Source organism: Syngnathoides biaculeatus, chromosome 22 (assembly GCF_019802595.1).
Source record: "Syngnathoides biaculeatus isolate LvHL_M chromosome 22, ASM1980259v1, whole genome shotgun sequence".
Taxonomy (NCBI): domain Eukaryota; kingdom Metazoa; phylum Chordata; class Actinopteri; order Syngnathiformes; family Syngnathidae; genus Syngnathoides; species Syngnathoides biaculeatus.
In genome coordinates, this window is record NC_084661.1 from 6,623,612 (window position 1) to 6,637,826 (window position 14,215).

General features: G+C 39.0%; 1 protein-coding gene across 1 annotated transcript in view; it reads right to left on the reverse strand.

The window, feature by feature from the left end:
• Positions 1–548: 548 nt before the first annotated feature.
• LOC133495966 (urotensin-2 receptor) overlaps positions 549–14,215 on the reverse strand; it is a 47,921-nt gene continuing 34,254 nt past the window's right edge. Inside the window, exon 4 of the mRNA XM_061811061.1 lies at positions 549–4,553. Within this exon, the coding sequence (XP_061667045.1) occupies positions 4,548–4,553 (6 nt within the window). The 3' untranslated portion in view covers positions 549–4,547. The remainder of the gene's footprint in view (positions 4,554–14,215) is intronic.

Consider the following 14,215-nt stretch of genomic DNA (forward strand, 5'->3'; position numbering starts at 1 on the left):
ACATTGGTTTTCTGAAGTGTTCAAATACTTATTGGCAGCTGTGTCACACGAATAAATCGTTAAAAAAATCATACATTATGATTTCTGGATTTTTCTTTTTGAATTATCCCTCTCACAGTGCACATGCACCTACAATGAAAATTTAAACTTTCTGACGTGCCTGCCTTTGCCACAGTGAGGCAGTGTAATACACTCATGTAAACAGAAATGAAATAGTATGTACTTCTTCTCCTGGTACTGTTGTGACTTCGTATAATGGTGTAATATTAGTCATTTTTCAAAGTGGAAAAAAATATTCCTATCAATATTGTCACACTGTATTGCGTTGCTCAACCATTTGTGTTCAAATAGTCATTGCTTCTAAAAGAGTAACTCTCGGTGCTAACTATGGGGATCGCAATGGCGTTTTCCATTGTAAGTATGAAGTAAAGTGGAGTTTTCTCGGGCAAAGCTATGTGGCTGTTTTAAATACATGACGTGTCATTGTCTTTGTTTTATGTTTAGGTTGACAGTGAACTTCAAGAGGAAGTGGCATTGAACAGGCTGAAGCCTCTTTTTGGATGAAATAGTCAACATTTGCCAAACTGCTGCCCATTGTGGCATGAGTTAAACTGTCATATACAAAAAAGCATTAAATATAATAAAATAAACATTGTTCCAATGAAAACACTACTACTATATAAGCTACAAAATATCTATGGCAAATTCAATAAAACACTCAGATTCAAATGTGAAATGAATATGGAAAAGGCTCTTGTGAGGATAAGCGGCTCAGAAAATGGATAGATGGATGGATGGATGAATAGGCATTTGATAATAAGAACAAAGACAAAACAAATGCATTCAACACAATTTTATTAAGTATACTCGGACAATAACTTTTTTTTTGTGTGTGTTTACCCACCAAAATTGCAAGGAAATTAATGACAGATTGTAATAGTTAATTTTTTTTTAGCAATTTTAATTAATTTAGTTTTGTAAACATACATAAAAACACATTCATGTTTTATTGACATAATATTTGGTGAAAAAAATCATTGGAACCATGTCACATATACAGTAAATATTACATCGTTTTTTTGTCTTCTTTTTTTGTTGTTGAGAAAATTGCAATTAAAGTCAGAACTAATGTGTGCTGGTCCATGTTTTATTTTTATTTTTTTTTTAATGCACCTTCTATCTTTGGTACAGAGGGCTTTTAGAAAAACAATACATCACAAATAACATTGTAATATTGCGGAATATTTACCAATAAAGGTGTAATAATATGAGACAATAATAATCTAGGTGTGGAGTTGTAATATTAAAATTTCTCCATATTTTATAATGACTATTGTCATGATATTACAACTCATTTTTTCTTAAAAATGACAACTTTCTTCTGATAATACAGCATTGCATTTTTTCCCCTCATATCACTATATTCTCATAACATTACAGATTTATTCTTGCAACTTGACAACATGTATTTTATTATAATACAATATAATATTTTTCTTTTCACACTGTCCCAATCTTTTATTTTTCTGAATACACAATTCATCAGCGACAAAAGCCAGCTATATTAGCGTATAATATTCATTTTTTTTTTTTTTACAGATGGCCATTATTCTTTTTAGCAGCGTTAAAATCAGCAGAGTTAAACTCAACAAAGCGTTCTTTCTTTTTGCAGATTAAGAGACAGATTTTTACAAAGACACAAACTTGTTGAAAATAAGTACATAGTATACAGCACCATGCAGTAGTGCAGAGGAACAGTTGTGTAACATCCATCCATCCATCCATCCATCCATCCATCCATCCATCCTTCTACCACTTTTCTGGGTTGGGTCATGGGGGGAGTATCTCTAGCAGGGATACTAAGACTTCCCTTGCCCCAGCCACTTCATCCAGCTCTTCCGGAGGGATCCCGAGGTGTTCCCAGGCCAGCCGAGAGACAGTTTCTCCAGCGTGTTCTGGGTCGTCTCCGGGGTCTTTATGCCCGGAACACCTCACCAGGGAGAGATCTGGGAGGCATCTGTACCAGATGCCCCAGCCACCTCGTCTGGCTCCTCTCAATGCGGAGGAGCAGCGGGTCGACACTGAACACCTCCCGGATGACCGAGCTTCTCACCCTATCTCTCAGGGAGAGCCCGGACACCCTGTGGACTACACTCATTTTGGCAATTTTATCTGGGATCTCGTTCTTTCGGTCACGACCCACAGCTCGTGCCCATAAGTGAGGGTAGGAACGTAAATCGACCTGTAAATTAAGATCTTCGCCTTTGGACTTAGCTTCAACTTTACCATAACAGAACGATATAAAGTCCCAATCACTGTAGACGCTGCACCGATCCCCCTGTCCATCTCCTGCTCCATTCTTCCCTCACTCGTGAGCAAGACCAAAGATACTTGAACTCCTCCACTTGGAGAAGGATCTCATCCCCGAACTCGAGGGGACATCCCACTCTTTTCTGACGGAGGCCAATGGCCTCAGGTTTGGATGTGCTAGTTGTGTTGGCTTCGCAAGCTGTGATCTCCAATGCTCACTGGAGCAGTTCGCAGCCGAGTGTGAAGGGGCTGGTATGACAGTCTAGTTTATTAAACAAAAAATAAAAAAAATATGAAATTATTGTACCTGTTTTTTTATTTATGTATTTTTAGAGTTCTCTGATTGGACTTGTTAATGTATGGGTGTGTTAATCCGCACTGGAGCCTAGTGTTGTAAAATAGTGGTGGTAATAGCCATAATAAAAAGACCTAGCTCTGCACAAAATAAATCATGAAAATGCAAAATGCTTGGTGCGCAAATGCGAAGTGACATATTTTAATCTGCTGCTTCTTTAATATGCCGGCGAGGTCCTGCAGACCACTAGTTATCATTCTAATGAATGCCGGAATTCCCAGCAGTACACAGTCTGTGGGATTCGTTGAGGATTGACACACTCCATGAGACAGATCTCTAAAAAATTCTCTAAAATGAACCAATTTCATCATGGCCTGAAAAATATTATTAAAAGGTCTTACATTCTTGATCCTTATGGTGTTTTGAAAAAGTAATGCCACAAACATGTACATGTTCTTAAGACACTAGGAATTATGTAAAATTCTAAAGAAGAAGATGCTGAATATGTCTGCTTGAAGTTATTTGGGGGTTAGGGTGACACCTTTTAATATTAGTGATACAGTACTGTTGAATTAAAACAAATTAAATGCTGTAGCTAATATTTAGGCCACAATGAAAATAATAAAAATGGAATTTAAAAAAACAGCATATTATTAAAATCCAGCCACAATATTACGAGATAAATCTTTCAATTAAAATTGCACAGACAATAATAAAACAGGGATACAGTTTGCTTCAAAAATAATTTCCTAATTTAATAACGTTAGCCAGTTTTTCCTCAAATTAGTTCCAATTGGAATGAAATATAAAAATTGAAGTTTAATGTTAAACGTGCTTGGGGAGGCCCCGTAGCTCAGTGGTTAGAGCACTGGTTTGGTACACCAGGGGATGTGGGTTCGTATCCCACTGGGGCATCCACTCCCTGAGAAGGGTTGCGTCAGGAAGGGCATCCGGCGTAAAAATTGTGCCAAACATATGTGCGTTCATCTGAGATGACACGCTGTGGCGACCCCGAAAGGGACAAGTCGAAAGAAACTCACTCACTCTCAATGTTAAACGTGCTTACAGTGTATATATATATATTTATATATATTGAGAGAGAGGATGGATGGATGGGTTGAAGAGTCACAATCATTCGCAATTAAAAAGGCATGTTGTTTTTCAGAATACAAGTATGCATAACAACACAGCTGATCAAGAGTGTGCAGCGCACTTTTGGTGACTAACAAAAATACAAAAAACTGGAAAACATTTGGACATCAAACAGAAAATCCAAAGAGGGAGGCAAAAAGCAAAATTTGCATTGTGGCACAAGCGGTGGACAGATTAAAAAAAAAAAAGGTTTCTTAGCATTCTAGTAACATTTTGAATGCAATGGTGCCATATATCCCCTGTCAAAATGGCTCTAATTCACCATTGTATCTATCTGTGCATATCTTTTCAATTAATCAAAGCCATGATATTCAATTATGAATGACTGCATTTATGATTGATGTTAAGGTGGTGGCCTCTGAGCCCTGCTCCACTTGTTTCATCATCATGCAATTTTTCAAGACCGAAAAAGATAACCCACAACAAACACGTCATCTTTTATATGCTTTGAATTAGCTTCAGTAACGTCAACACCATTTTTTTTTGCCACATATATTCATGCAGACTCACATATTTTAGAACAAGGAGCACAGATTGTCGACATATTTAACATGAAAGTCATCCCTATATTTCATTCATGGGAAATACAAATGGGCACACGTATGAATATACGCCGTTGAACACACAGGTACTACTAGCTTCATCTCATGAGCATCTATTATTACCAGTGTGGATGAGCACACATTTGTCATGTTTCCACTTATTCTGTTCATTTGGTAGATGTGAACGTTCGTCCGAGTCCAATTTCCACATGGTTGTTTGGTCCTTTTCATCATTCAGCACAGCTCGGTCAGATCTGCAAGGACAGAGAATACATGATACTTACAGTATTTGCATAAGTACAACATTGAAAGATGTTGTCCCTGTAAAAAAACAGAAACAATTAGTGATGTGTCTTATTAGGGCCACACAGACAGATACAAACAAAAAAAAATACTGCTACTATGAGAAATAAAGAAGTAATGTATTACAGAGAATATGACCCTATTGACCACACATTGGAAAATGTACAGTAACCGCACTGGAACACAGGCAGGGGCCAATAATGTGCGACTCTTCTCGTCACACCGCACCTTAATCTGGAACGTAACGCTCCAAAAACAATCTGCACATTAATAATAACACGGTTTCCTTCAGGCCAAGCAGATTAGGAGCTGATGATCAACCACGATGTAATGTCATGTTTTTGCGGGGTGAATGAAAATTATGATGTCGGGAGACATGCATATAAATCAGCATTAAAACAAAGTGCTGGGTATGTGTTGATATATCCGGGTGGTAAGTAGCACATTATTTGGTTTAATAATGCAAAACAAACAAAAAATGCCAGGTATATCACCATCTGTAGTGGTCATTACCACCAGACGTGTTTTGTAGTAGTACAGCAATCAAAAACGCGTTTTGCTCATGTTAAAGATTAAGTTCTATTTTCATTTTTCTTTCTCTGTAAATTTGAGTTGAATTGAATTGTTTAAACATTTTGTTGATTTGTAGTCCTATCAGTGGCTTCAAAGTAAACAACACCTCACAACTGTAAGTAGTGGGGTACAAAGCTGTAGTGTTGCCAGGGGCAGAGCACTGTAATTTAACGCCCGTGTTACAAGTCCAAATGTGTCCATTGCACAGTGTGCAGAAGTGCTAGTTTGTTAGGATGTTTCCTATTATTTAACTAAAATCACAGAAAGATGCTCGTGGGCATGTTTGGACATTTTCCCTTGTGCACCTTAAAAGCTAAGTACTGTTGTTAAAATGACTCAGCCCTTGATGATACCGGTTGTGAGTAGGGGAAAATATTATCCTGTAATACAGCACTAAAAATAGAATACTCTGGAGCTGGACCAGAAGTACAAAGTAGAGCATGGACCAGTCAGGGCGGCTAGGGTGGACATGCATTAATATAATCCTTAAAATAGCTTACTGGTGTCTTGTGCTTGGATATTGTAGAACCTGACACTTGTTTGTGTCATGACCAAAATCCAAAACACGCTTGAGTTGTAACTATTCATTGCTGCTGAATATATTTAAACTCTTGATTTCAACACTGCTGGGGGACATTGTTGTTTTATTGAATGAGGTTGCAGCTCTGTGATTGGAATTGTTTGTTCTTGGTCATCACAGTTTCTTAGCCTTTGAAAGGTCCCGTATTGTGACTAGTTAGACCTCTCGAGAGTGACTCGTTAACATGGACTTTGCATAACACTGTCAATTGTGTTATAAAAAAACATTCTTGTTTGTTTGTCCAGAAAAGGCCCCTATGATAGCCACTTCTGCTTACCCAGTTTTGTATCTGCTTTATCCATATTTAGCGAAGACCCCCCCTTTTCCTCTTATTGGTTGCCACTGAAGAAGACCCACTTGTTAGTGTTCTGTTAACTGCACTGGCTCAACATAGATAAGCTCCAAAAAAATTGAACGATCTCATTTCACTCCTCTCGGCAGAAAAATGTCTTGGACTCGGGAATGTGAGAACAATTTCAATTAATATTTTATATGTTTACTGAGGCACCATAGGGAGTCAGTATTATATCCCAAATTTTTGAAAATTTGAGTTTGTTTAAACATTGCCCCTTTAGAATCTCGAGTGTTTTATTAATTTGGTTTGGTGTTTGTTGTCTTGAAATCAAAAGACTTAAAAGATTGAAAGACAACGAACTGTAATTTTAACTGATTTATAAAATATAAACATGATATAACACTAGTATCCCAACTTTTCTTTCCACTTTTGCAACTTTTCACTAAATTAAACAAGAATTGTTTCCATGGCCATGGAAATCTCAAAATATTTGGTGTAATTTTGTAATTTTCTTCTGTTCATTAGCTTTTGATAAATACTATTGTATGATTCCTCATACTACTTTGGTTGTTGTTACAGCTTATGAACATACCTACTTTTTTTAATATGAGAGGGGCAACATAAGTTGTCTCCCTAAAGGTGACTCATCTACTCTATTTGCTCCATGAAACTTGAACCCTGTTGCCCCCAGTTTTGAACCTTGGACAAGTATGTTGAGATCTATTTCATGGTAGCGTGCTCACACGAGTGTTAGTCTGTTTTAATACGTGTTTATCCACCTCTCCTTTCCAAAAGAGTTAAGGAGCATGTGGAGTTTGAAAGGCTTAGGTTCGTGGTTGTCGTCCTTGTCCCTGATGCCCATTTAGCAATTGTGTATGTCTTAAATAGCAGCAGGGCAGAAAATAGAAAGCACGACTCATAGCCACTGCCCGTCTGTCTGCTTCTTCATTGGACACCTGTTAACTTGAAATTGCATGCATCTGGCCAAGTGCCCAGTCCACTGATGTCTCTCCTTCATCACCACACATCCACCACCACGCCCCTTTTCATTTGCGCCACTGTCCTGATCCAAAAATGTCAACCAAATGTCTTAGTTATCACCCACACGTCAGCATCGGCCAAGGAGGTGCATATTTTCCCCAACGTGCAAGAAGGCATCGTAATCAAAGGCTCATGAGATGGGAGGGGCATTTCTCAGTGTGCTGACAAAGGGAGGGTTCAATCACTCAGGGGAGTTTATCACTACATGAGGAACACTTGAAGTCATATCTTCACATTGTCTCACTGCAAAAATTTACCAAACCACTCAAAGTCAGAATCTTACATGGGCAAAAGGTAAAGTCTGGTATGATCTATTTAGATGACACGTAATGACACGCACAGGGTCATAAATGGAATAAACACAAACAACAAAGCAAATCTTTTGTCTGCCTATTTCTGAAAATGTGCCTGTGAACACTTCCGGCCAACTGTTACATAAAGTAGGGCCAATTTACATAATAACTAGCCTGAAACTGAATTATTTGCCAACAAGGCTCCCTAGAGCTGCTATTTTCAAGCCATGGCCCCAGTCTCTTACCGGATCAGCACATACACAATATGGTGAAATTAGCATTACGAGCTTAGCATAAGAGCCATTGCTTCGGAACCTCACCATCATTGCGACATAATCAACGTTTGCAAGTAACAGAACCGTCTGCCAAAGTGGCAGGATTTGAATCAGAGACTGACAAGTGGATAGTTGGTGTGTCTGTTCTGTTTCGTTGTTCTGTTTCTTTATCCTCTGTATATTTTGACTCTCTAATGTGGGACCGAGGAACTGTTTCAAATTGTGAAAATAAGGTACAATCGAGATGCTTTTAAGTGATTAGTACAGGGACGGAGGCTCTGAAGAAACAACAAGAAGCAGAACTTGAGGTAACAGAAATGAAGATGCTGAGGTTCTTGCTTAGTGTGAACAGGTCGGATAGGACTAGAAATGAGCTCATCAGAGGAACAGCCAAAGTTGGATATTTTGGAGACAAGGTGAGAAAGGACACACTTCGATGGTTTGGACATGTTCAGAGGCGAGAGAGTGAGTATATTGGTAGAAAGGTGCTGAGGATGGAGCTGCCAGGCAAAAGAGCGAGAGGAAGACCAAAGAGAAGGTTTGTGGATGTGGTGAGGGAAGACATGAGGGCAGTTGGGGTTAGAGAGGAAGATGCACGAGATAGGCTTAAATGGAAAAAGATGACACGCTGTGGCAACCCCTAACGGGAGAAGCCGATAGAAAAAGAAGAAGAAGATCGGTAACACTGAAGCTTTCTAAAAATGGGGAAATAAATATAAAGCAATGAATTGACTTCCTCAATACGTATGTTATGATGATTCTGCAAACTTTCACCAGAGACATCATGGCTTCACGAGTAATTTAATACAAGTGCATGGCATCTGAATGGTGCCGTGCCAACTGTCTAAATACCCAAGCTTCCTTGTTTCATCCCGTTGAGGCCAGGAGTTTGCCTGTGACATTATGTCACCAACAACGAGGGTTAGTTGACTTGTGTGCGTGTTTCTATGATTATAGTCCAGAGGAACCATTCAGTTTTGAAGTTCAGCCACCAAATATGATTTTACATTGTAGAAGCAATCAAACCATCTGTCTGTTTGATTCACATATCAACACCATCACTGAGCGGGAATCGATCCCACACTGTGCGCACCATTCATTCCAATTTAGCAGGCTAAATTTACTCTGCTTCTGTCGTGTTTTGAATTAACATGCAATTTTTTGGGCCTACTTAGTGCGATTTCAAAGATGCAATGAACATGACATGGATAAAACTGTTTAACGCACAGGCCAAATTTAGAGTTTCATGAACTGTAATCACAAATACCAATTTAGTCCAACGTGTATCTAATACGCAAACTCATAACAATTTGGACTGGAACATGCAAGTAAAGAGCAACGTTTAACTGGATTTTCTACAACTAAAATACTGTAGTGAAAAACATCACCGCAGTGAATTATGACAGCCAAAAGGGGTAACTCATGCCCAGCTTGAATCCGATAATACTTTATACTGCTTACATTGCTGAAACTGTCAGTGTGAACCACAGTGCCTCATAGTTAAGATACAAAATATTGATTATTGCCCTTCATGTCCCTGAAGGGGATATTCAAATCAAACTGTGAAGTATACTTTGTGTTGCATATTACAGACAACCAGATAACTCAAGGAAAGATTTAGAGTGAATGGGGTGTGGAAAGAGTATTGCACCACTATGAGCTGCAGTTTTGGGCCTAATGCATTTGCTCAATGGCGCCTCAACAACAGCCAGCAAGTGGACTAACATCCTCTAAAAGTTATCTTTTTCACATTTGTACATAGTGGGACTCGAACCTGTGACCTCTGACTACAAAGCCCAAGTCCCCATTTGTCACCCTTGCTCAATTTTGGCGATTTATAACAGTACTGACAGTGTGAGGCACTAACTATCCACTATAAAAGCGATCAGAAGCAGTTCTCTATCTGCTGCAGAGTATGAGGCAGGCTTTGTCTGGAAAGAGAACAAAAGAAGGTATGCACTGCTCATTGGAAAAGCTTTCTTGAAACGGAAGATGGATGGAAAACTAAAATGCCATGTGCGTCACAGAGAGAAGTTGTTTGGCTCCAGGGATCCGGAGGAGAAATAAAAGAAAGAAAAAAAAATCATCCCCAATGTAAGAAGGCTTGTCCTTTGATTGTATTTCTTAATATTACTTCACTTTGTTCACAATTACAGTAAGTATTCCATTACACTAGTAAATGTTAAAGATCTTTTTAAGGGAAAAATATGAAATATTATTTTGTATTTTCTTTCATGTTATTCAGATTGTATATGGCTGGGAAAGAGAAACTAGCCTCCCAAGTGAACTGTTGGTATTATTTCAAACTGAATTTGTCAGAAGTATTAGTTTGCATTTCATTCAGTGAACAAGTTAAAATCTTCCATGGAAATTAATTAATTAATTAATTAATAATTACTTTTACAGTTGTCTTGTTATAAGGCTATCACTGTATTAAAGATGTCATTCTTCCCTCAAAATGTCTGGCCATCCACTTTCAATGCCACTTATCCTCTTCAGGCTGGTATGTAGCTCAAGCACAGCTGACTTTTGGCAAAAGAGGCATAGAGAGACAACCTTTCACTTACATTCACGACATCACTGAGGGGAAACTGAACCCACTCTGCCCGAACGAAAGTCATGCAAGTCAAGGACTGCACCACGTGTTCAAGCCGAGGCTTTCAAATTATATCCCGTGTGTCCTTCTCCTATTCTTTGAGAACTCATCCACAATACATTCAACCTCTTTACATTGTGGATTTTTGCACTCAGCAGGCCACGAACGTTTTAAAAGTGAGAATCCATCTGAAATGGAATATCCAATAGTCGCCCTTGACCTTTCAACAGCCTAGTTTGAACATGCTAAGAGATCGGTATCTTACAACTGTGGATGGATAAATCTGTCCCGGGTTTGGATTTGCTTAATGACTTTCTCCTTGGGTATTTGTGTCAACGTGGAGGCGCAACAGTGTGGGCATGTTTATATCCAAACAAAACAATAGACTTGTGAGATCACTGCGATTACTTCAGAGGTGCATTGATCTTGGATAAAATAGCCCTAATTCCTCCGATTAAGTGTGATAAAACCCCATTTTAAAGACGAACTAAATTCCGAGGTGCAGCATTCATATTTGGAGAGCTTATTGCTCCTCTCGGCTGAAGGGTTAGCGGCTTTTGGGCCCTCTCTTCACACTCAATGCGGGACTCAAAAGCCATGATCTTTTGAAATGTAAGCAGAATGAGTGACAAGGAGAGACCAGAAACCTTTAGAAATCAGAGATGTGAGATGCACGAGATAAGCAGCGCAAGGAAATATGTGGTTGGGTTTCCTTCAGCATTAATCTGATACCTTTTATCAACCATTGTTGTTTAGAGCGATAACGTTTCCACTTCTATTCAATTTCTTAGGAACTGATTAAATTCCTCATTTGGCCTTCTGTTCTCTCGTGGCCATTTCAATTTCTGGTTGGAATAGATTGTAAGATATGCTTATTGCTGAAGAGTCTCGAAAAAATATTACATGCAAATGAGCAGAACTGACTTTTTGTTGTTACATAATGTACCGGATGTCTTCACAAGCTCAGCGATGGCGACACGGTTCAGTCGTCGTACTTCTTTGAAGGCAGCTTGGGATCGTCTGCCTTTTGCATAAAGTCAGCTGGGATAAGTCCCGGCCCCCAGCGGTAAACATTAAATTAATCAAAATTTTTTATGAAAGGTTTGAACTCTTTTTTTGGTTTGCCAGTATTTTACTGAGTCGATAAATTGTACTTGGAAAAGTTGTGATATTGGGAAGGTCTTGGCGGACAAGTAGATACGGATGTTTTTTTTTCAAAATTTATTTACCAATGAGGTGAAATTAACCTTTACAGTGAAGAAAATAAGTGTATAAAGACATAAGTCGTAATTAGTTTAATGAGTAGCTATGCTCAATCATGAACTTGTATATGCAGAGTTTGAAGGGCAACACATGAACAGGGAAATTGTGAGTCTCTTGTGATTGCTGTGAAGTTGTTTGTCTTTACAGTTATGCTTATTTGTTGGACGGCCATGAAATTACTGCATTATATTTTCACGTACTTAACTATGATGACACAATCACCATTAATGTTTTGAAAATAGGACTTACAGTGAAGAAAATAAGTATTTGAACACCCTGCTATATTGCATGTTCTCCCACTTAGAAATCATGGAGGGGTCTGAAATTTTCATCGTAGGTCCAAATCCACTGTGAGAGAGATAATCTAAAAAGACAAATCCAGAAATCACAATGTATGATTTTTTTTAATGATTTATTTGTGTGATACAGCAGCAAATAAGTATTTGAACACCTGAGAAAACCCCTGTCAATGTTTGGTACAGTAGCCTTTGTTTGCAATTACAGAATTTAAATGTTTCCTGTGGTTGTTCATCAGGTTTGCACACACTGCAGGAGGGATTTTGGCCCACTCCTCCACACAGATCTTCTCTAGATCAGAGAGGTTTCTGGGCTGTCACTGAGAAACAGGGCGTTTCAGCTCCCTCCAAAGACTTTCTATTGGGTTTAGGTCTGGAGACTGGCTAGGCCATGCCAGAATCTTGATATGCTTCTTATGGAGCCACTCCTTGGTTTTCCTGGCTGTGTGCTTCGGGTCATTGTCATGTTGAAAGACCCAGCCACGACCCATCTTAAATGCTCTGACTGAGCGAAAGTGGTTGTTCCCCAAAATCACACAATACATGGCCACGGTCATCCACTTAATACAGTGCAGTCATCCTGTCCCACGTGCAGAAAAACACACCCAAACCATAACGATACCACCCCCATGCTTCACAATAAGTATGGTGTTCTTTGGATGGAACTCATCATTCATCTTCCTCCAAACACGGTGAGTGGAATTATGACCATAAAGTTCCATTTTGGTCTCATCTGACCACAAAACGTTCTCCCATGACTCCTCTGTATCATCCAAATGGTCATTGGCAAACTTAAGACGGGCCTTGACACGTGCTGGTTTAAGCAGGGGAACCTTCAGTGCCATGCATGACTTCAAACCGTGATGTCTTAGTGTATTACCGTCAGTCACCTTGGAAACGGTAGCCCCACCTCTTCTCAGGTCATTGACCAAGTCCTGTCGTGTAGGCCTGGGTTGATTCCTCACCTTTCTAAGGATCATTGAGACCCCACGAGGTGATATCTTGCATGGGCTCCACTCCGATTGGGATTGACCGTTGTATTTAGCTTCTTCCATTTTCTAATGATTGCTCCAACAGTGGACCTTTTTTCACCAAGCTGCTTGGCAATTTCTCTGTAGCCCTTTTCAGCCATGTGGAGTTGTACAATTTTGTCTCTGGTGTCTTTGGACAGCTCTTTGGTCTTGTCCATGTTACAAGTTTGAGTCTTACTGATTGTATGCGGTGGACAGGTGTCTTTATGCAGCTAACGACCTCACACAGGTGCATCTGAATCAGGATAATACATGGAGTGGAGGTGGACATTTAAAGGCAGACTAACAGGTCTTTGAGGGTCAGAATTCTAGCTGATAGACAGGTGTTCAAATACTTATTTGCAGCGGTATCACACAAATCAATTGTTAAAAAAAATCCTACATTGTGATTTCTGGATTTTTCTTTTTAGATTTTCTCTCTCACAGTGGACATGCACCTACGATGAAAATCTCAGACCCCTTCAATGATTTCTAAGTGGAAGAACTTGCAATATAGCACGGTGTTAAAATACTCATTTTCTTCACTATATATATTTGTACTGAGAATGTGAATTGATTAAAATGACAAATTTAAAATTAAATTTAAAATTAAATTTAAAATTAATCACAAATGTATCTTTAATTGAGCAGAATTAAAAGTTGTGAATGTTTCATTAGCATAGTAAAACCTCGATTTAATGCAGGGGAACTGCATTTTTAATAAACTTGGACTTGAGTGGAACATTGTAAGTTGTCATTAAATTCACTCCATTGAACACGTATAATGTGAACTGTACAGACATTAATGGTTACAGAGGCTCAATGAAAGGCCAGTGTAGTATATCAAAAATTATAATTATACCTATCCACGGTGGACAACTGTTTAGCACATCCGCCTCACAGTTCTGAGGAAATCTGGTCACACCTGTGTGGAGTTTGCATGTTCTCCCCACGCCTGTTCGGGTTTTCTAAATTGTCCATGGGTAAGAATGTGTGAATCTTTGTTTGACTCTATGTAGCCTGCGATTATCTGGTGACCAGTTTCATGCCTCTTGCACTCAGTCTGCTGGAATAGGCTCCACCATGCCCACGGCCCAAGTGGGGATAAGCGGATATTCACCTTGTGGTTCAGAGATTCATTGTAATTAAACAAAATGTCATTTTGTACATTTGAACCTTCAACACCCGCAATGATTTAAATTCCTTTGCATGTGTCTGGATGCTGAGGCATGCTAGTTTTTTCACATTATTGGAAGAGAGAACAGCTCTCTTTTTCTTCTGAGTGATGTTACCTGAAAGAGAAAATAGCCTTTCTTGGCATATAGTGATGGCAGGTGTTAAATGATACTTGCAGGCAATATGTTCTGTAGTCCAGGGAGTCTTTTCTTGGT